This window comes from Pholcus phalangioides, unplaced genomic scaffold (assembly GCF_987345545.1).
Source record: "Pholcus phalangioides strain wild (caught in Gottingen) unplaced genomic scaffold, Ppha-v1.0 ptg000020l_1, whole genome shotgun sequence".
Classification (NCBI taxonomy): domain Eukaryota; kingdom Metazoa; phylum Arthropoda; class Arachnida; order Araneae; family Pholcidae; genus Pholcus; species Pholcus phalangioides.
Window position 1 is genome coordinate 11,318,805 of NW_028301613.1, and position 22,151 is coordinate 11,340,955.

The following is a 22,151-nucleotide window of genomic DNA, read 5'->3' on the forward strand; positions in this document are numbered from 1 at the left end:
CGAACTGATTTCTATGATTTCCATCTGAACCTGGATTTCTGAAGCGGTTCCTTTTTTGTTCTTCACCGATTTATTTTCATGTAAATTTACAGTGAGAAGAAATTAAAAACAAAACATCACGGAGAGGCCCGGCATACAGAAGCGGATTTGATTGTCACCAGTGCGCTACACGAATTTTGCAGCAATTCATTCTACTTATAGTTTAAAGGTGCCTACACCTTTCTGACGTGACGTGCAACTACGTCATGGTGAATTCTTATTCGTGAAAATTGCGGCCACGTGATGTGACGTGGAATGTATTTCCCATGTCCTGTCTCTAGGTCAATTTTTTAGTTGCTCACTGACCAGATCACTCTTTTGATCATTCACATGCTTGTAAACTCTCTTTGTCACTCGTTGACGTATACTAGGGGTAGGGTTACCAAATTCGAAAATTGAGAAAGGAGGAAGCCTGATCGCCACTTTGTGGCGTCACTTTTCTCAATTTTTACGACGGATAGTGCCACCTAGAGCCACTGCATCCTTATTCCAGTCGCCTGAGTGCCACTATACTAGGGTTATCAGATTCGAAAACTGAGAAAGGAGGACGGCTGCGTGCGCACTCTTTATGACGTTACTTTTCAAAAATTTCGCAACAGATGGCGCCCCAAAGAATCAGCATTGAGTTTGCTTGAATCCTGTTTTCTTTGTTTCTGAATGCGATATAGTTAACACAATTATATATTATATTCTAAAAACATTGGGTAACAACCACCCCACCCCCGTCCCACTTCTTCAGCACACGCCGTTAGATGTTGGTGAGCATGCAATGGGATTCTAAACTCTTACAGTGGCAATCCAGAGATATCTCGCCAAACTTTATTTCGGTCACCCCGAAATATCTCGGGTTCTCAACACGCTTTTATTTCTAATGTGACAGTTATAATACGGATCAGGAAAATAAATGCCACTTGAAGGGTTGAAATTGGATGGTGCAGTTTTCTTTTTCCGAAGCTTTTTTTTTTTGTACTGTCTTTTTCATATTATCCTGGGGCAAGCTGGGCCATAGAATAACATCCGTATCCTGCTTGGAGGCAACTTGGGCTCTTGTATTCTATGAATTTCGATGGCGATTAGTCAAAGCGTGTATAAACATATGGAAAGAAAAGAAAAACACATATCAATGAAGAGATATACATAAAGAAAACTTCCCCGGGGAGAAAAAGAAACAATTTCGTAAAATGCCTAATCTAGACGCCTCGCTTTCTGAACAGAAGTGGCTCTATCTTGGACTGTGAAAAAATTTTGCCGTCATTCTTCCATTCTATTAATTTTCCTGACCCGATGGGGGCGCAAATTTCATTCTGAAACCTCAACATTTCAAGGGAGCGTCAAAACACGTGCTTGACCCGGGTGACCAAGCTTCTAGTTGCGGACCCTGCCACTCCCCCCTCAGTATATGTCACTCGGATTAAGATCGGTTGAGGCCCAGTGGCGTAGCCAGGTTTTGGTCCGTGGGGGAGCGAAATTGTGAAAGGCGCCATTTTTTGTTCGTGCTTAAGGCGCAAACTTAAAATTACGCATTAGTGGAAAGAACTTTAAATTTCCTAATTTAAAAAATCAAATTTATTTCGTTTCCAGTTGATGTTATTTTTTAAATTAAATTAATTACTTTTCAATTGATTAATGTATTTTAACTTTTTAACTAATTAAAAAAAAATGTAAATTCCATTTTATGTTTTGTGTATTTTAACAAATGCGAACACCAAAAACAACTGGGAAGTCACCCTAACAGGTAGTTGGAAAAAATTTAGATTAAAATATAAAAAATGATAGGAGAATAAAATAAAAAGGAAAAAAATTATTTTCTCTTTCTCTAAAATTATTCCGAGGTATGACAGTACAGAGAAATCTTCATGCTTCCATTTAATCGCTTTTATCATGTTACAATCTTATCGTAAGCACATGTATCACATGTACACTACTTCTACTCAATCGTGCATGTACTCCCAAGACATTTGTCTTATGGAATTTCTAACAAATTAATGCATACGAAGGTTTTAACAACTGGCTGTTGAGAAGATATATTTTGGAAAGAGAAAATTCTCTGCCCCTGCGGGGAATCGAACCCACGTCCAGTGGCGTCGGAGCCGGGGGTGCTGTGGGTGCTCGAGCACCCACGGAAGTTTGTAAAACGGGTTCGAGCACCCACAGAATTGATTCCGAAATCGAAATTTCCTACATGGGACTCAAGACGAGCACCCACAAGTTCGAAACACTTCCGACGCCCCTGCCCACGTCCTTTCACTTTCCGAGTGAAAGCCTTAGACTACAGAGGCACCGAATCTCAATGTTTCCTTGGAGCTCGTGTACACTGAAAGGGACCGTACATGGACGGCCGGACAAGACTCAGGCCAAGCTCACTGGGGGCAGTTGAATTTTCTCTCTTTCCAAAATATATCTTCGCAACAGCCAGTTGTTAAAACTTTCGTACGGTAGCGGGGAGTGACGTCATCCTTGTATAAATTAATGCATGCCGGAAAGTTCTTTCTTATATTATGTGTGACCATAGGCGTATTCAGAAAACCCCAACCCCCCGCCCTTTTGCGTACGCCATGTGCGTGACTATAACGTATATATGATGTCATAGTTATGCATGGTTTTAGTTTGAGAAGTTTTGTCATCTGTCTTTCATATTAGAAGTAAAGCTGGCAGATGCCTGAAGTTTTTCGTGTTATGCAAATACCACGGTGAAAGCCTGCCTGCTCTCTGCGGGAAGGCTTTCCAAACGAAAGATCGTTAGCATTCGTACCTAGAAATTGAAAAAAAAGACTCGCTTCAGTCAACCGCCACTGTGCCACTAGTGGGGTTCAAACCGGGACGAATCCATCATGATGCCCACACAATCGCAATGGTTATCACTTACTACTAGATTGCAGACGCACAAGCGGAGGGTGGCCTGAGTCCAAAAAGGTTTAGGAACCACTGCTTCAAACGAATTAGTGTGTGCCAGAAATTGTCGTATGTGTCCGTAATCTATTTAAGTATCTCTGAGGCGTGTTTGTAATGCCACTGCTCATCTTCCGAATCGAAGTGAAAATGGCAAGTGTATGAATCTATTGAAATCTTTTTTATGTTTTATTGTCTACCGGCTTCCTTTGGAGATACTATTTAAAGGGGAGTTTTTCTGCTCGAAGTTGAAAAAGTTAAAAATGCATTGTGCATAGTATATGTATGTTTATTTCTAGTGAAATAAATTCATGTGATGTGTTTTATAACAAATTAGAGAAGAATGAAAATATATGAGTGATTAATGGTACAGACTAGCGCAGGGGTTCTCAACCTTTTTCCATCCGCGGTGCCCCGTTACTTTAATCAATGTTTGCTCGCGGCTTCCCAGAGCAGTTTAACAAAGAATCTCTTTGAAATATCTTCGGGATGCTACGCGGTACCCCCAGCAAAGGTTGGTGACTCACAGTTTAAGAACCCTCTAAACTAATAAGTTCTTGGATTTTCCCCCCCGTAATTTGACCAGAGAGCCTTCAGATAAGTGCTGGCAAACCTCACGACGCCGTAGTTCATATTACAATAGAAAGTATCGCAAGCCCTCGGAGATAAGCACTATAACTGAAAAAAACACTAATTTTTTAAGAGTAGACTGAACGTTTCGTGGACACTTTCTATTTTTCTGAAATACTATATGTATGTATTTTCAATTACTTTTAAACTTTCTTTGTAATACATGGGCAATTCCAGGCGCCTCAAGTGCAAAAGGAACTTCATGAAGATGAGATCCAGTTAAAATTTTTGGAGAGAGTGAACTGTTAGGCAGGAATTTCTGAACAGGTAGAAGGCCTTAGAAAAGTCCCTTTGATGCCCGTAAGACGACCCTGCGTAGACCACCTATGTGTTGTTGTGGAAAATAAAGAAACAACTAACGCCCGGAATTCTGCTTTAAAAAGCGATGAGTATATATAGTGCATTTATATTATTTCAGAAATATTAACGGATTCTCAAAGTTTGTGTGCTCGTGGCTCATCACCACTCTTTTTTTGAGGGACGTCTCAACGCGTTGGTGTATTGATGCGTGCTTATTCAGTACTTAGTAGTGGGTTTTTTTTACATTAGGCCAGGGATTCTCAAACTGTGCGCCGCGGCACCCTGGTGCGCCTCCAATCTTTATCAGATGCGCCACGGAGCGGTGACCCTGACAAAGGTTCTTCCAAAATGTGTTTTGTCAAACAGCTCCAGGAAGCTGGCGGAGCTCGCGGATAATCATTGAATAGGGGAAAGTGGAACCTCGGGTGGAAAAAGTTCGAGAACCCCCTGCATCAGGCCATTCTGGGCAGTCATGGACAAATGATGACGAAGCCGGGGGGGGGGAAGCATGGGTGCCAAAAGTTTATGAAACACTGGATTAATTGGAGGGGAGATATACGTGTCATGAGTTAACAAACACACCGGCCATAAATTTTTCCAAGGAATAATTTCTCCGATTCGGCACACTGCTGTTTATATGCATAATGATGAAACAAACATTGATTCATAGAAAAGAGAGCCTACACTATGAAAAAAAAGACTGTTTCTGAAAAAAAGTCACATTTTAACTTAAAACTATGCACTATCACCGTATAATATAGTACAATATATTGGCGTACAAATATAGAAGTCTATAATTTCTTCTCCCATTCTCTACATATCAGAGCACTATTGACCCAAGATTATAGTTTTTATTTACCCACCTTTAAGAAAAACTATTCCAGAACCCCCTTTTGGCCCCAAAATCTTTGGTTTTTTAGGGTTCGGAAGCTCATAGCAGTTTTCCACCTTTTCCTAGTCTTTGACACTGCCTTATACACAAGCTACAAGCTAGTAGCTCTTGCCAAGGCACCAGCAGATAACGTGGGTGGCATTTCTAGGCACTATGAATCTAGCTAAGTCACCCATACATAAAAGTAGTACAGTATTTCTAGGAGCTCAAGCTCTACCTAAGGCACCCAAAGGCAAGGCGATAAATCTTGGAGCTTGAATCCTAGCCATTAATTCATAGGTTCAGTGGTCTGTCCACAATAGGTTCCCGCGCCTAATTTCTTCAAAAGGAGCCTTAGTCAATGCTCTTGGTGGCCCTTCAGAACAGAATGAGCTTTCGTGAACTCCATACCCTCATAGCTACGAAAGGTATTTTTAGGAGCTCTACCGAGAACTACCAATAGCAAGAGAAAAATGTTACAGCTAGAAGAGGGCAAGATTCTGCCCTTTGATAAAGGTGGGGAACAGAGGTTGAGATCTGAACATGCTTCTAGATGAAGAGCTTGAGAACAATTGTCAAAAATGGTAATGAAAACCTCAACTTCGTTTTTTCCTTCTTCTATTAAGGTTTAGTACAAACCCAATCACTGTGAACCTGCAAGAAGTGCAAATATAAATGTAGATTTTTTCCCCCTTACTCATCATTGTAGTCAATAAAAAAGTCAATATTTTTCAAGTTTTTTTAAAGATCAAAAGTCATTTAGAAAAATAGGCGCCAATGTAGGCAAAATTTTGCTTGGGGGAGCAATCGCTCCCTCTGCTCCCCCCCCCCGGCTACGCCACTGTTGAGGTCCCGGGCGTAGAAGAAAATATCGGGCCCTCCGCCGTTGAATCCGCCTCTGATGATTTATTATGAGTGGGATGACCGTATAGCCCGTATTTAAGTGTTTTTGACTGCCTTGACACTTTATGAAAATTTCTTCTTTTTCTTAATCAAGACAACTCCAAGTTTGTCTTCTTTACTGAATCATGGATGTCTCTATGAGTGTTTGTGCCAAAACTGTGTACAAAAATCAACCAAACTGAATCTGTGTGATACGATGTGGTGCTGCCATCTAGGAGAGTAATAATACTCCTAAATATTAATCGTTATGTAACCCTTTATTCAGATCTAATTAAAAAATAAATGAAAAATGGTAGTCGCTCACCTGTTGATGTCGAGGTCAGTCGTTTCCAATATGCTCCTCGCTCGGTCTACAAGTTCATGTTCGACGGCGGCAAATAGCGCTGAAAATACACAAATTCAAGAATTTCACATGCAATCAATCAATCACCAACGGTTTGCAAAGCTTACCACAGTATTTGCCAACGTTGATGAATAGGTGGCTGTGTCAGAAAGCTGCTCAAAAGCTGCTTTGCACAGTTTTTGTGGCCCTAACTGTGCAATCGTGTACGGTAAGAGTGCGTAGGGTCATCAGTGTGTGTGTAATTCAGTGCCGTCTTAATGCATGGGCCTACCCAGGCACGGGTGCAGCAAGGTTTAAGCTACGGTCGCATTTTCCGCAAAATGTGAAAGAAAATCTTAGAATGCAAAAGAAGTGGTAGCCACTTTCGCAAAAATGCGTACAGGAGGTACGAAACGAGTACACATCCAACCATCAATCATTACATTAGCATTGTAGCATTTTGCTGAAGCTTCCCCCCCCCCCCCCATTTTCGCTTTTTTTCGAAAGGAATTTATCTAGCTTAAACCCTGGGGTGCAGAGGGGGCTCGTGAGGAGACTGGTTGAGGTTTTCAAGATTAATCATGTAAATGGGTAAGCAGACATTTATAGTCAATAAGTGAGGGCTTCGAAAAAGTATTTCGCCCGGGGAGGCTCCATGACAGTCTTAAGACGGCCCTGGTTTATTTGGATTTTTTCTGCTCATATTTACACTGTCTGTTTGAGGACACCCAGGGCCACAACTAGAAAGGAAAATTAACTCTGTCACCCGAGACCAGTGCCCAGTTTGGCGCCCCAATCTCAGTCATTTTGAAGGAAAAAAACAGTAAATTCCGCACCCTCTCTGATCCGGCACAAGATTGGGGTTACAGACGTCCCTCAAATTAAATAGTAATAACTCCACCGCTTTTGTCTTTGTATCCCTAGACCTCTTGGCCCTTTGTAAGTGAGTCCCGGTATATCGTTAGTATATCGTACCGGTCCGATTGAAAAGGGTTCTCTGATGCCATCAAATAAAATTTTTATTTAGCAGCTCCTTTGCGAGGACACGTCCTTCTTTTTGATGTCATTTAAAGCAGTGTATCTCAGGTACCGGGCCGCGAGAATATATTCATTACCCTTTCATTTCTCAAAACATTTCTACTAATAATTAACTGGTTTATTTCACTATTATAGGACATATTATTCGAATTTTTTAGTCTAAAAATCGTACAAGGGGAAAGATGAAAAACCTTTCTATAGTTCCAGACACAAATTATAGGAATTTGGAGGATCCCTCTTCCCCTTTTACCACATTGAAAATCATTCGTTTTGTTGCAAGGTCCCAAGAAAGGGAAACATGTGTCTATGTACCCCCCCCCCCTCGAAAATAGTATTTCGATTGTATTTCTTTCCCTTCGCAATTTTAAGTACCCATCGTTATGAAACCCGAACCATACAGCAAGGAAAGAAATTGTTTTTCCATACTCTCAGTCCCTTTTCTTTCCCGAAAATATCCTACCGCTTCAGGCTATCTGTTGACAACCAGATGACCCTGTTGTTTGCATGTTCACTGTTTGCCATTATTGGCACACAGAAAATGTCCTGAAGACAACAATGGCATGACAAAACTCGGCATCTGTAGAATTCCTTGGAGACTAAAAACATTTGTGCTACTCGCTAGTGACCAAGCCGCATAGCTTCAAAGAAGAATAATTGTGAGTGATTGGGAATTTCCGGGCAATAGAAAACCACTTTCGACCATTGGACTCGCTATTTATGACCAGTGGTAAAACCTCAAGCAGTCCTATCATAACGATGGATGGTCCTATCATAACCTGTTCTCAGAAATGAACATGCGTTCATTTTAGACATGCGTGGCAAATGTCAGCGGCTTATCAGTGAAGCACCTTTGACGACCAGACACACCCCGCTTCCCATCTCAGAGAGATATCAAAGCGTTCCCGAAGGACGGGTGTGTCCGGAAAGTATTATAAACAGCAAAACATTGTCGCCTCGGACAATGGCAAAAAAAAAAAAAATTATATATATATATATCTATTCTATAATATAAAATCACAAACAAACTCGAAAAGGGCCTGTTGCTAAGCAACCGAGTGACGGAAGTGGGTGAAATTTTTGAGTGACGGAAATCTATTACGGAAGTGGGTTCGATTCATATATCGATATTCACATTCATATATCGTACATTCATATTCATATATCGATATATCATATATCGATATTGAGTCGATATTCACATATCGGGACCCATTTGACCCATCGGGACCATGTTATGTGCATGTACCAAGAGGCTCCTACATCCTACAGCAAAGCCCTTAGGCTGGAATTTAGATTTCGAGCCCCCAAACCAGCTTTTCAGGGGCTCCTCTGTGATTAATTTATAGTGTGAAAAATCAAAAGTGATAAGAATCGTTGTGGCCCCTGTCAGCCCTTCCTTTGTGGGGGGGGGGAGGTCCATGCCGAGAGGTATATATATGTATAATATACACATACAACAGCAGTGCTCCCAACACAGGGTCGGGGTACCCGGGGAAGATTTCACGTATAAGTAAAAATTTTTCTTTTCCAGGGGCCCTTGATGGATCTCATTGTTTTCTTGCTGCTTTAACGTTGAAAAATTTCGATAGCGGAAGCAAAAGATATATCCAGTCTGGGGCCCCACCAAAAGTATGCGAATTGGTGTCCCGGGTAATTGGTTGGGGGGGGTCCTGGATTTTATTCGTTGGTAAAACGAATACAAATGAAAATTTTTCATGGTACTCGCTCCGTGGGATGGCCGACAAGCTTCCAAGTCGGGGCCCATGTTTACAGGTTTCATTTTGGGTGCCCTGGATTTTATTCGTTGGTAAAACGAATACAAATGAAAATTTTTCATGGCACTCGCTCCGGGGGATGACCGACAAGCTTCCAAGTCGGGGGCCCCATGTTTACAGGATTCATTTTGGGGCCCTGGACGAATCTCATTCTTTTCTGTTGTAGAATTCGCAACAGCGGAAGCCCGAGATAAAGCCAGTCTGGGGCCCCACCAAAAGTATGCGAATTGGTGTCCCGGGTAATTGGTTGGGGGCCCTGGATTTTATTCGTTGGTAAAACGAATACAAATGAAAATTTTTCATGGCACTCGCACCGGGGGATGACCGACAATCTTCCAAGTCGGGGGGCCCCATGTTTACAGGTTTGATTTTGGGGGCCCTGGATGAATCTCATTCTTTTCTGTTGTAGAATTTGCCACAGCCGAAACCAGAGATATAGCCAGTCTGGGGCCCCACTAAAAATCTGCGTATTGTGTCCCCGCTACTGGATGTGGGGCCCTGGATTTTATTCGTTGTAAAATTGATAAAAATGAAAAATTCTCACAGGGGGGTGTCCGACAAGCTTGCAGGTCAGGGCTTCATGGAAATGTTGGCAGGTTGTAATTCGGTGCCCCTGAATGTATCTCATTGATTTTTGTGGTTTAACATTGTAAAATTTGCAACACATCGGTAGCCCAAGATATATCCAGTGTGGGGCCCCACTGAAATTCAGCGAATTGAATCTGGGGACCCCCATGGGGAAGTTTTCTGGGGATACTTGATGAATCTCATTTGTTTTTTGTTGCTTTATTATTATTTTCATTAAAATTCGCTTCTTCAGTAGGCTGGTGCTTTCACACGTCCCTTTCCCCTTTTCCATAGCACGCTGATGAAGTGGGACGAAATAAACAAGATATGTCCGGGAGAGAAGTGGGGGGAAGGGGGGGTTGGCCGCCAAAGGCGGCAGGGGGGCAGAGCCCCCCTAGTATATATATAAAAATGATCGTCAATCTGAGATCATATAACAGATAATTAAAATCGAAACAACAAACGCCGATAGGCAATAAGGCATAAACAAGATTATACGATGATGGCTTAGTATGATGACATTCTCATAAAGAATGTAGTAATCGTCAGTTAATCGAATGATTGTCAATAATCTAAATCCAATGATAGTCAATATATAAAATTTCGAATCGCAGTGGATCAGCTAATCACAGTCATCCATGTTTTTAGATTGTCCAGCTCCGACATCACTTCGATTGTCGGCATCGGTCTTCAGTAGTCATAGGTCCGCCGTGGTTCAGTGAAGCGCCTGCTGTATACAGAAAATTTTGTGTTTTGAATCGGTCATCAAGGTTCACATAAGTACTGGTGTGTGTGTGATAACGAATGCTATTTTCTTTGCAAGAACGCCGTGAATTACGTTGTGAGAGTTTTCATTTTGATTTTTTTGCAGTGTCGTATTTTTTCTTTGTTCAAATGATAGATTCAAAAACCTAAATTTTCGTTAAAAAACAGAGAAAAGTTTTCAAATTTTGAAGAAAAATTACGTGCTCAGGGTTTTGAAATTTATCAAGTTACACAATTGAACATAAGCATCTATAATGAATGTACCGAAACGAGTGTTTCGTCCAAAACTGAAGAATTTTCTGCCCTTCAACTGCCTTTTATGGGGAGCTACAATATATAGACAAATTTTTTTTACATTATTACCTTCTTTCTAGCTAAGATCAAATACGAAATTCGATCGTAAAATACTGTATTTCACACTAAATTATTAAAAATGCTAATTAATAAGTTTTGTGCAGATGCCAGCAACACTGGCACAAATAAATTAAATTGCCCACCGTGAATGAAAACTTCGTATTTTTACAAACTATGTGAAATTATTCTATGAAATTGAACATTAAGACATTTTGATTGATTTGCGATCAATTAAATTTTCTAATGAGGGAGAGGCACCGAAATGAAGAAAACATTGAGGGGGCTGAAGGTTGCCATTTGTCTCGTATATACGGGCTCAATATTAATAATTATTGGGGGGGGGGGAGGGACTCGGCCTCCACGTAAAATTTATTGTTGCGCTCAAACAGCCTCAGTACTCAGGTACCGGCGCCTATGCAATGAGAATGTTTGCTGCAATTAATGAAACGCTTCGTTTATGTTTTGGCTTCTGCACGTTATTAATAGTGCCAAAAAGAAAAAAAATGTCTCATCAGTCTGCACAATAGAAATGCATTCAATTCAATAAAAGGGTTTTAATTAAGATGATTTAATTAAAAAGGCTTAAATTAATTAGTCAATTAAATGTTTAATTAATTCATCGATTAAAGTGGTTTTAATTAATCAAGTAATCAGCACGTAATTATAAGGTTATCGCTTGTTCATCAATTATTGTCTTATGAGTGAATAAACTATTCGATTCATTGGGCCACGTTTCCAAAAACGTTGAGAACCACTGATTTTAGAAAATTTGCCCTCCTTTTCAGGTTTCCGGAATTCATTTTTTTTCCACTCCGGAACATGTATCTCTTGACCTCAGGCAAAGAAAAAAGTGTAAGAAAACGAATAACCTTGAGGGTACAGCTTAAAACAAGGCTATGCACAGGCCCGGACTTAGGCGGGTGCGGGACGCAAAATTTAGGGGGGGGGGCGGAATTTTCCCTGAAAGGAACCCTTTTCTTCTGGAATGGGAAATATTTGTGAAAAAAAATTTAATTTTTTCCCCTGAAACTTACATTTGTTGGGAAAAGAAACAGCTTCCAGTTTCAACCCCAATAACATCAAAGCGCTGATAGCAATTGCAATTAGTGGAGGAATTCCGAAGAGCATATGCGTAAACTTGTATTGGGATCAAACCCCTCCCCTTAATATATAATATTTTTGAACCCTCCCAATATTTCCAATGAGGACCGCAACTAGATGTTTGGCCACCTGGGGGAAGCACGCATTTTGGCTCTCCTCTCTAATATTGAAGAGGTTAAAGGGTGAAATTTGTGGTCTCTCTGATCTGGCACCCGGGACACCAGATCCGCCCCCCCCCCCAGTTGTGGCCCCGTTTCTCGTACACAATGAAAATGAATATAATGATTAAAAAAAAAGTTCTTTGTTAACATTGTTTTCCCTTCAACATCCTGATTTTAATATATAATAATAATATACTAATAATAATGTTATATTACTTTCATTTATCATTTTATCGTGAGTAATGAACGTTTTCTACTTAACACGCGGGGGATACGAGATATTATTGTGAAGAACGTGTTTAAGCCCCTTTGAGCTAAAATGTCCTGTATAATTGAGTTAGTACTTAGGAATGAGTTCAGGAGGATGTGTTATAAATCCGATTTTTGGCAGCCGTAGAAGTGACAAAAAAAAATTTCACCCAAGAAAATGGCATATTAATTTTAAAGTACTACAAGTGGTACTATGTATATAGTATTATAGACAAGATCTTATTTTATGAACACAAAAAATTTCAAATTAAGTCAATGATTAGTTCAAAAGTTTTTTTTTACAAAACATCTGCGAAAAACGGTGATCCATTTTAACCTACGAGATGGGATTCATTTAAAAGCCCTCCGGGCTCGAGGGGTTAAGGAACGAGTGGTCAAGAAAATCAAAATAGAATGGGAGAAGTGCGACAAAACCAGCGTCTGGAAATACCTACATCTCAAACTTCAATCGCATTCGTTGATTTTTGCTGCCACCAGGGTGTGGCCGTAAAGTTATTTTACGACCACCCTGTATTTTTATCCTCGAAATTTACTAAACTTCTACGAAGATTCGATTTATTTATTCTCCTCCATACCCCAGAAAGATAAAAGGAAGAGCAAATGCTGTTATATAAGCTGAAGCCATTTCTCTTTTGAAGAACCCCCCCTTTGAATTCTTCAAAGCTATTTTTAAAAGCGAACTGAAATTCTTTCAAGAGTTCAACACCGAAATTGGATTTATTTGGTAGAAGTAACGGTGAGACAGCTTCAACCCCCCCGCTCCCATTTTGAGCACGAGTACTCAGCAAAGGAAAATGGTGTCCTGCGCCATCAATATTAGAAATGTAATTGTGAGGGTTGGACCTTTGTGGATTCCGGTGAAAGGGGATAATTTCTTCTCTTTCCTTAATCCCATATAAATATCGGATAATTCATCCAAATGCAACCAATTAACCAAATTTCATCTCGAAATCTTCAAGCACAAAGCAAATAACACTCTCTAATTAGATATTCGATCTTTTTCTATTCATTTTCTTGTCCACCTGTTAGCACAGAAGGGGGTAGAAAAAGCGAGTTTGTCGTAGAAATTTGCAGGCAATAGCAAGTAGAGTAGCAATTCACCTAGCAGTCAATTGATTAAAATCTTACGTTCCGCGAAGTGAAAAACTCACGGCAACGAAATAGGTACAGGCATTGCAATAATATGCGGGCAATCAGCTAATTTTCCTACTTAGAAACGACGAAAAAAGTACGATTCCGATTTTGTTGAACAGGTGGTGCCAGAGAGCAACGGTAACTGTGATGCAGTACTAATTTTACGGTTGTCCACATTTGAGGGGCACACGTGAGTTGGTCTCCCATTTGCATGTGTGAAAGAACCTCTCTTCTGAGAGTAGGCAGACATTAATGAGACTCACCTAACATGAAAATTTAGGAATTTATCATTCTCACTTCAAAATATGGAAGACAGGTTGCAGCAACAGCATAACACGAAACTAGCATAACTCTGACGGCATAAGTATGTTTGGTTAATTTGTTATGTCTGTGTGGCCCTTAGTCCCGCTCTTTCCCCACAAGGGATATATAAGCTGGTTATTCAAAGGAATATGGGTCATGGCGGGAAAAATCTGAGGATATCCACAGGCCCCTGCCTCTCACTCTGAATGCGATTACTGGCGACTTGTATGTAGCTGTGTAGAACCGACTCGGGTCCCCCCACTCTGTCTCGCAGGAGACGCAAGCAGTTCGCCCAGACGGACGCAAACGCTGTGTACTAAAGTGGGGAGGGAGCAGGACCACAACTTTATTTCTTTCAAACCGAGCAGAACTCCGGTCTATCACCATTGGCAATTTACTGCCGATCGAGGTTTGCCGGAAGTGCGAGTGTGTGCACAGAATAGTTTGATTCTGTATATACATAGTTTTGTGTGTAGGGCCATAACTAGATACTTGAGCAGTCGGAACAAGCTCGAATTTTGGCCCCATGTACAATATTGAGGGGGTAGTTAGAGAAAGAATTCCGCACCTCCACTAGTTCAGCGCCCTGGGCATCAGACCCGGGGACTGCCCCCCCTCCTAGTTACTGCCTTAGGAAGAAGGGGATCTTATCTCTTACATTCACATTAGAAAAAGGGTACAGGCATCCTCCTTTCTTTTTATCGAATCTGGTAACCCAAACGTGAATAGTATATGGTTACGTTGAAAGTCGTACGTGTTATTCTACAGAGAGAGCTGCCCTGTATCTTCCAAACCGGGAGCGATATATCGGCGGGTGCGGAACTCAGGACAATGAGACGGGAGGAACGAATTGCGCAAGTACCTTTTGATTGTCCCATATTTTACGGGGCAGACAAATTTTCCCACATTGCACGGCTCTTGATAGGGGCGGTCGTTCCCATCGCCCGTCTAGATCCGTGCTTGAATAAAAGGCAGACATCTTGGGCAACGAATGGAGCAGAGACATCCATCATCAGCTGCGAAGAAAGCGGAGGTATGCGGATTCAGAGCGACGTGTCGGAGAAGCAACTTGTGTTCATGCATTGGATCATCCCGTATTTTAAGGGACAGACAAATTTTCACCATAGTATTGGGCTCTTGGAAGGGTGGATCGCCCTCATCGCATTCCTCTGGATCCGTGCTTGTATATCGGAAAATGAAAAGATGCCGCTGAAAGTATGAGAAAAACAATTATGATAATTATACCTTGTAAATCGATGTTGAACTTGTGGACTTTCTCCAGCTTCTTTCTTTCGGCTTTTGTCAACGGCCCAGATTCGACGAGTCGATCGACGCTCCCTCCTCGTATGCCTTCAAAGACAACGAAACATATAATTCGACCATATGACCAACAAAGGAAAAGAAAATATCTGAATTCATTCATAACAATGTGTCCGGTAGCAATGTGCGCGCATCTTACGCAACTCTGGTCACCACCATCATAAATCAGTAACTATTTTGGTTCCGAAGGAGCGAGTTGTATCCTTAGAGGAGGTATGTAAGAGATGGATATATTATGCATGTCTCATCTAGAGCAGCGGTTCTCAACCTTTTTTGACTCGCGGAGCCCTTTTCAGTATAAAATTTTTATGGCGGAGCCCTGTCTGAGTCGAGGAGTCCTTTTTTGGGCATAATTTTTATGGCAGAACCATGTAGGCCTCCCTTATTTACTTATCTATAAAATTTACCGATTCATTTTATTTTCCTCGAGTCACCGCGGAGCCCCTGGGAGGTGCACACAGAGCCCCGGTTGAGAACTGCTGCTCTAGGGCTGTGTCGGAATATTTCAGAAAAAAAAGTGAGCTATTTAGTGTTTGCTGCCACCTATGTGTCCGATTTTGATTCGTATTTGAAAGAAGAACAGATAACCGAGTCAGCCGAACAAATTGGATCGAACCAGCTGGGGTGCACAGCAGTTCAGCAGAACAGAAACCCAATTTTTTGTTGAGCTCGACAAGCTGGTTGATAAAACAGCACCCGTGATCACGATTCGCTCTGGGGTGAACCCTCAACAGCCACTAATTTGTTCGAAGCTACAACTAATTCAAAAAACGGTTCACTTCTCACCGATTAATTATTTAAACGGTTAAATTATTTGAATCGCCCCACACTGGATCCAACCTTAAACACCATTAAGAGCCAAATGGGCAAGTTAGGGGTACAGAGGACCCTATCTATCAGCAGAGGTGTATTTACAGAGTGGGGGAAGCTTAGCGGGCTATAGTCTAGGACGGCAAGCAAATTTGGGGAATTAGTCAAGAAAATTAGTAGAAAGGGGAAAAAGGTGGCAAATCTATATATCCACCTCTATCTAGAGAGCGAGGGACCAAGTCAGTGATTGAGAAAACGAGTGACCTAGAGACTTTGTAACTACGTGAGTGAACAAAAAAGTGACACAAAGCAAGAGTCGGGTCAGTGATTGACCCGAAGAGAGATCGGAGAGCAAAAGAAAGACATCAAAAGTAACTTGAAGAGTTTACAAGCACGTGAGTGACTAAAAGAGTGACCAAGAGCACAAGCGATCAGGTCATTAAGTGACCAAAGTGTGACTTAGTGCATTTGTGAGCATTTAAATGACCTAGAGAGCAAGAGACCCAGGTCAGTCTGAGGAGAGATCGAGGAGCCAAAATAGAATGCCCCAAGCTAAAGTTACTCATAAAAAGAGTGACCTAAAGAGTGTGCAAACATGTGAGTGACGCTTATCAGCATATATTTTTAAGGAAGAAATATTCAATCTGCTTCTATAGCACAAAGGTAGCGCACTCGTCAGACATACGAGAGGGCGTTGGTTCGAGTTTCCGTTGAAGCAGAGGCGAATTTTTCTTTCCAAAAAATCAGCATCCCTACACAGTCAGGTTTTCGTATATCTTGAATGTTTTATTTTCCAAGGGATGGCGCCAGTGACATCCGTAGAGAGAAAAAACTTTGCATTGAGTTTTTGAAGGACTGTTCGAGGTAATTCTTAATTCCGGGAGGCATACATTGAAATATCCGAGACATCCGTTATATACAGGAAGATATTTTTTATTATTTCCGGAAATCGTCCCGACGTTGAACTTGCGCAGGTAGGAGTAGGAAGAGGTTGTAATCCCGGTGCTGCTCCAGCGTCAGTCAGTTGTTACTCCTTTGCGGTAATAGGTTGGTTGGAATCTATTTTTAGTCACAGGTCGAGGATATTTTTGGCCTGGCCGGGAAGAGAGTTGTCGTTCCGAATCGGATTCCGGGGGCGTGATCCGATTCATTCCACCTTCTCTTCCTCTTTTCTGTATTTCGATTCGGTCGGTGATCCTCTTCGCGAATGCATCAGTGCCAGGCAGCACACGTGAAAGGCTAGCTCCTATTTAGACGATCTACTTTTTGTTTTTCCAGGTCTTTCACGTATTCGTGTTTTGCACGCGACACGTCCCTTCGCTTCATCGGAAATGAATAGAAAAGCCCCGAGTTTGCATAAATATAGTCGAAATTGGTTATAAACGTTATTATATCGTTAAATAATCGACGTGTCGTTAGAATGAAATACAGGGTGGACGGCCATATTTTAAAAATTGATAACAAATCAAATGACATAAAAAAGTGCGGTTTGCATCGAAGTATTAAACATGGCCTAGAGTTTTTTTGATAAATTAAAATATATGGAAGTTTTAAAATTTCATTTACAGGTGGCGCTGTAAAACAAAACTCATCGTAACATGAAAAATGCATAATTAATGCTTATGGCAATATGCGATACGTGATAAAACTATCACATTTCAATATGAGCGCCCTTTTTAGGCCGGACTACATCTAATTAGTACACACGGCCTCTGGGGGGGGGGGGGAATCCGTGGACTACAGTACCCCATATATCATCAGATGATACCATCAGGGTCGGGCTTAGGAATTTCGCGGCCCGGTGCAAAATATTTTTGTGGTCCCTCTGAAAAAATTGTATGCAGTCGCTCCTCAACATATAAATTTTATATTTATATTTCCTTTATTTAAGATTTTTAAAACATAGTTACAAAACATTTAGAGGCTAAGCAAGCTTGTGAGCCGCACAATTTTAAGGAAGAAATATTACTTACTATATTATTACCGACTTCACATAAATCTTGAAGGGGGAAAAATTCTCGTTCTATTACTAATTTTTTCATTATTTCAGGAACGCGTTTATAGTTGAGATCATAATCAATAGAGCCTGGAAGTTTAGGCACTAAAAATTGTCGAAATAGGTACTAAAAAAAGGCATTTATGGAAGGAAGGAAAAATAACTAAAAACTAAGGTATTAAGGGTCCAAAAACTTGCTGAAAAATTGGTTGCACTCAATCCGTCTACTGTTTCAATTAGAGTTTATAATAACTGTATTATTATCCGAGTTAAATTGACTTCAAGCCCAAAATAAAGTATTTGAGGTCCTTCAGATCAATTCCAGGAACACCATTAAAGACGACTTTGATTTTTAGAAGAAAAAAAAAAAAACTGAGTGGAACCACTCCCGTCATTTATTGGCAAAGAAATAAAATTAAAATTTTGAATGGCAATTTTTCTTACCAACCGGCGTCAATGGGTTAACAGAAGCACAGCCCGAAGAGAAAATGATCTGTAGGGCTATTTCGAGTTGCAAATAATTCCCATTTATTTGATGCATTAATTGGAATAATCATAATCGTTTCTATAGTTGAAACATAGCTACCTTGTTCTATATTGTTCAAAAAAATTTACTTTTTTTTAATATTTCCACATATGCAGGACTTCTCCAAGCGCGGGGTTCTGTGTGACGCATCTATTGCACACTCCTGAAGGTGATTCTGGTCAATTTAATTGAGTACCAAAATATATGTATGTAAAATTAATGGCCATGGTTGGCAAACAAATTAAAAAAAAAAACGGTGTAAAAACAAATTCAAAACCAGAGGCAGCTCGATGTGCTGCCCGTAGAGACTACCCTGTTGAGAGGTTAAAAAGGCTCTAAACTAGGGTACTCTGGGATAAACCTAATTTTTGTTATCCATCCAAAGCCATAAAGCAATCTTTACCCAACAAAATACAGTTGACCATACGTCCCCCACATTTGAAGAAATTCTTTTTCGTCCAAAATTATTTTATTTCATCGTTCCATTATTACAGATAACTTTTCCCACATTGTAGCTCTTATTGATGAGCTGTCATATTCGTCTTCCTTTTAAGGTTGAATTTTTCAATTAATCGAAAATTTCCAACTTATAACTTCGTTATCGTCAAAATATCTACTCTAAGGTTTTCAGGGCAGAAACTAGGGAAGTGGTTTCTGGCTCCGCAGGTCCTGTACAAGTTAGAATCTGAATTATTTTACTGTCTTTACTTGACCGCTCAAGAACAATTATTGGGTGGGGCCACCAAAATACGCACTTGCCCTGTGTGAGAGAATCCATCCTTGTTTCTGGTGTTACGGCCCTAGGCCAATACCTTTTACATAGCTTACACGTAATATCTCGGAGATATTGCCCAAGCCCTGTCTGTTTTGCTCAACATCTTCATTGTCAAAAAAGAGGCTTCATGGCTCAAAAAAAAGTGGCAGTGCGTGTTATTTCGTAATTTTTATAGTAACAAAAATTTGAAAACTTCTGTTTAGACACATAAGTCCAGGCTGCCGCCCCTTACAACCGACCGCCCTGGGGCACTTCACCCCTTGCACCAGCCACCCCTGATCAAAACAACGTGCCCCCAAAGCTCTGTTTTCTACTCTGCCTTGGGTGAGTCATGACGTCAACTGATGACCTTTTGGAAGTCATCGGTCAGCTATATATACACTGGTGAAATAAATTAAGAGAATTTGCATATTTTATCGAATTTCATGAAAAGGACTGAACTGAATGTAAAACCACTGATTCTAGACAAAAATGCAAATCTTGTACGTCAAATACGTAAGCGTACACGTGTGTGTAGGCGGAGCCAGTAGAGAAACAGGCTTTATAAGCGCGCGTAAGTTAAGACGAATTTCGTTCGCTAGCACACCTCGGCGAATTTCTTGGTGTTATTTTGCAGCAATCGGTTAATTTCAAATTGTAACAGTAAAAATGAGTAATGTTTAGATGATGGAATTAGGTGGCGAATTGTGGGGAGGCTAGAAGCAGGCCAATCTTAAGTCCAGATTTGTAGAGAGTTCAATTTAACGCCCAGCATAGTGTGTAACTTATGGAAACAGTTCCAGGATACCGGATCCATCGAGAGAAAGCCTGGGCAAGGTCATCCAAGAGCCACGACGGCCAGAGAAGATCGCCATTTGTCGATTATAGCGAAGCGTAACAGGAATGCTACAGCTTCTCAGCTCTCTCGTGACTTGTATGCAGCCACAGGAACCCGTGTATCAAGGGTGACTGTTTCCAAAAGACTTCATGAGAGAGGGTTGTTTGCAAGAAGACCTGCTGTCACTTCTACGGACAGGAGAATCCGTTTATCATAGTGCAGAGAGCATAGAGATTGGAGTATGGATCAATGGGCGACCGTTCTCTTCACTGATGAGTCCCGGTTCAGCCCGAGCACCGATTCTCACCGTACGTTCATATGGAGAGAATCAGGGACCCGCTACCTACCATCCAATGTCCGCGAAATCGGCCATTATGGCGGAGGAGGTTTAATGGTCTGGGCAGGCATCATGTTGGATGGCCGCACACCTCTCCATGTCTTTGAAAGAGGCACTGTGACCGGTGTGAGGTCTTGGAACCCTATGTTCGCCTTTTCAGGGGTGCAGTTGGCCCCGAGTTCATTTTAATGGACGATAACGCGAAGCAACATAGAGGTGGCCTCTTCTGCTCGACGATTTTCTAGAGAGTGAGGATATTCGCCGGATGGATTGGCCAGCCAGATCTCCAGGCCTTAACCCTATAGAGCATGTCTGGGACGCTCTGGGGAGGACAATAGCAACTCGCAACCCCCCTCCGGGAACCATCCGGGGAAATGAAAACAGCGTTGCTGAACGAGTGGGACCAATTGCCACAGGAAATGATAAACTGCCTTATTTCAAGTATGAAATCACGCTGCGAGACCTGTATATCTGTAAGAGGAGACCATACCCCCTATTAACCCATCTATTAACATATTTTTTTGTTTATTCTGCAACCGCTGTTTCATACCATCCGACACCAACGAGTGTTACGCACGATCATGCGTGTGTATTACAATTATTGAATGGTTATTTGTTTTGTATTGTCTCAATGTATGAACATATCAAATTTCATTAAAATCGGTACAGTAGTTCTAGAGATAATCGACCAAGTCTGCAAATTCTCTTAATTTCTTACACCAGTGTATATATGTGCCCGAGTGGCATGGTGATAAGATGCTCGGCTACCATCGTGTAGGTTGTTGTCAGGATCCCGGGTTCGATCCCAAGGGAGGATATAGATAACTCGAGGCGACCACCGATAGACAGCGCCTTCACTTCCAACCCATCTCACTAATAACAGTAAATTGCAATATAGCGATATGGCCAGAGTTGGTGTTTGGTGAAGTAGCTAGATATATACAATGCAGTTTGAATGCCTGAACGAGGCATAATATGAAGCATGTAAATTCTTGAAAAAAAAAACTTCCGGAAAAGACGTTTGAATGTTTACTCTACCCATGTAGTCTATGGCGGCTATTTTCTTAAAATGCAAGTGTTTCAATACGGATATTCATTCGCATTTCAGGTAAAATTTAGATAGCAAAATAAGGGATCTAACCAGCTGATGGAAAAAAGGTTGAAATATGCACATTCACGTTTCTGGCATAAGCGGAATGATATAAAGTAGGAAAAATCTCTCTTTAAACACATACAACCCTGTACAGAAAGAACGGTGGGTACTTCCGTTGATAGGGTTACAATTAGGCTTCGCAATGATGGAAAAAGAGGTAAAGAAAACAGTGAGAGCTAGAATGCATTTCTTCTCCATTTGCGTTGGAGCAAGATATCTCGTTCTTGATCGTTAAGGGGTTAATAAGTATACAGTGCAGCGTATCACTGCTCCTCCTGAGTACGCTTTCAAGTCCCGTTTTTACCAAAGCTGCATGAATGTTATTCTCTGTTGAGAAATCGCCGATACCGAAGCTTGTTAACATTATGTTCGAGGTGTAACACAACCGAGGTCCTTATATCAAAGTTCGAATATATGTTTGTAATTCGCGAAAAATATTAGGTTTTAGTGCATAAAGCACCAGATTTGGTGGTGAAAGAGTGGAATTCGTATTTCATTAAATTATATTAGGCACCATTAGATGCAATTCCCGTACTCATCTATAGGCATCCATCCATCTTCACCATTCTGTATCTACAAGATTACTGCCATCTGGCGGTGTTTATTAATATGAAAATTAGTTCATCCCGAAACTAAGAAGAAAGGTTTTCACGTTCAACAACTTGATATTGTATTACAGTATAACAGTTTTAAAATACATTGTGTAACTCAGTCTTACCCGGTATGCCCTTAGCCATTTTACTGCTCGGCACTGTTGGAGGCGAGGCTGGGACGTTGTCACTGTTGTTGGCGTTGTCGCCTCTTTTCTGCGAGTCCAGTTTCGCGGGAACGCTCGGTGATGAAGGCAGGTGCTTGTTCTGGGAGCAACATGGAGATGCCCCCGCGCTCCCAGATACGCTTATGTCCAAGTTGTAAGGTGGGGATGATTCCAGCAGGCTGTCTATGCTGTTAGCTTTTCTGATGGAATTCCTGGCGAGGTCATGTTAAATCGGTTA

At 41.2% G+C, this 22,151-nt stretch overlaps 1 protein-coding gene across 4 annotated transcripts in view; it reads right to left on the minus strand.

Moving 5' to 3' along the window:
- Positions 1–22,151, minus strand: part of LOC149070966 (ankyrin repeat and fibronectin type-III domain-containing protein 1-like) — a 310,181-nt gene that overhangs the window by 101,356 nt on the left and 186,674 nt on the right. For all 4 annotated transcript variants that reach the window (XM_089248733.1, XM_089248732.1, XM_089248735.1 and 1 more), the window contains 3 exons: positions 21,875–22,125; positions 14,668–14,772; positions 5,937–6,015 (listed from right to left, as the gene is read on the minus strand). In XM_089248733.1, coding sequence (XP_089104859.1) covers positions 5,937–6,015; positions 14,668–14,772; positions 21,875–22,125 — 435 coding nt within the window. The remainder of the gene's footprint in view (positions 1–5,936; positions 6,016–14,667; positions 14,773–21,874; positions 22,126–22,151) is intronic.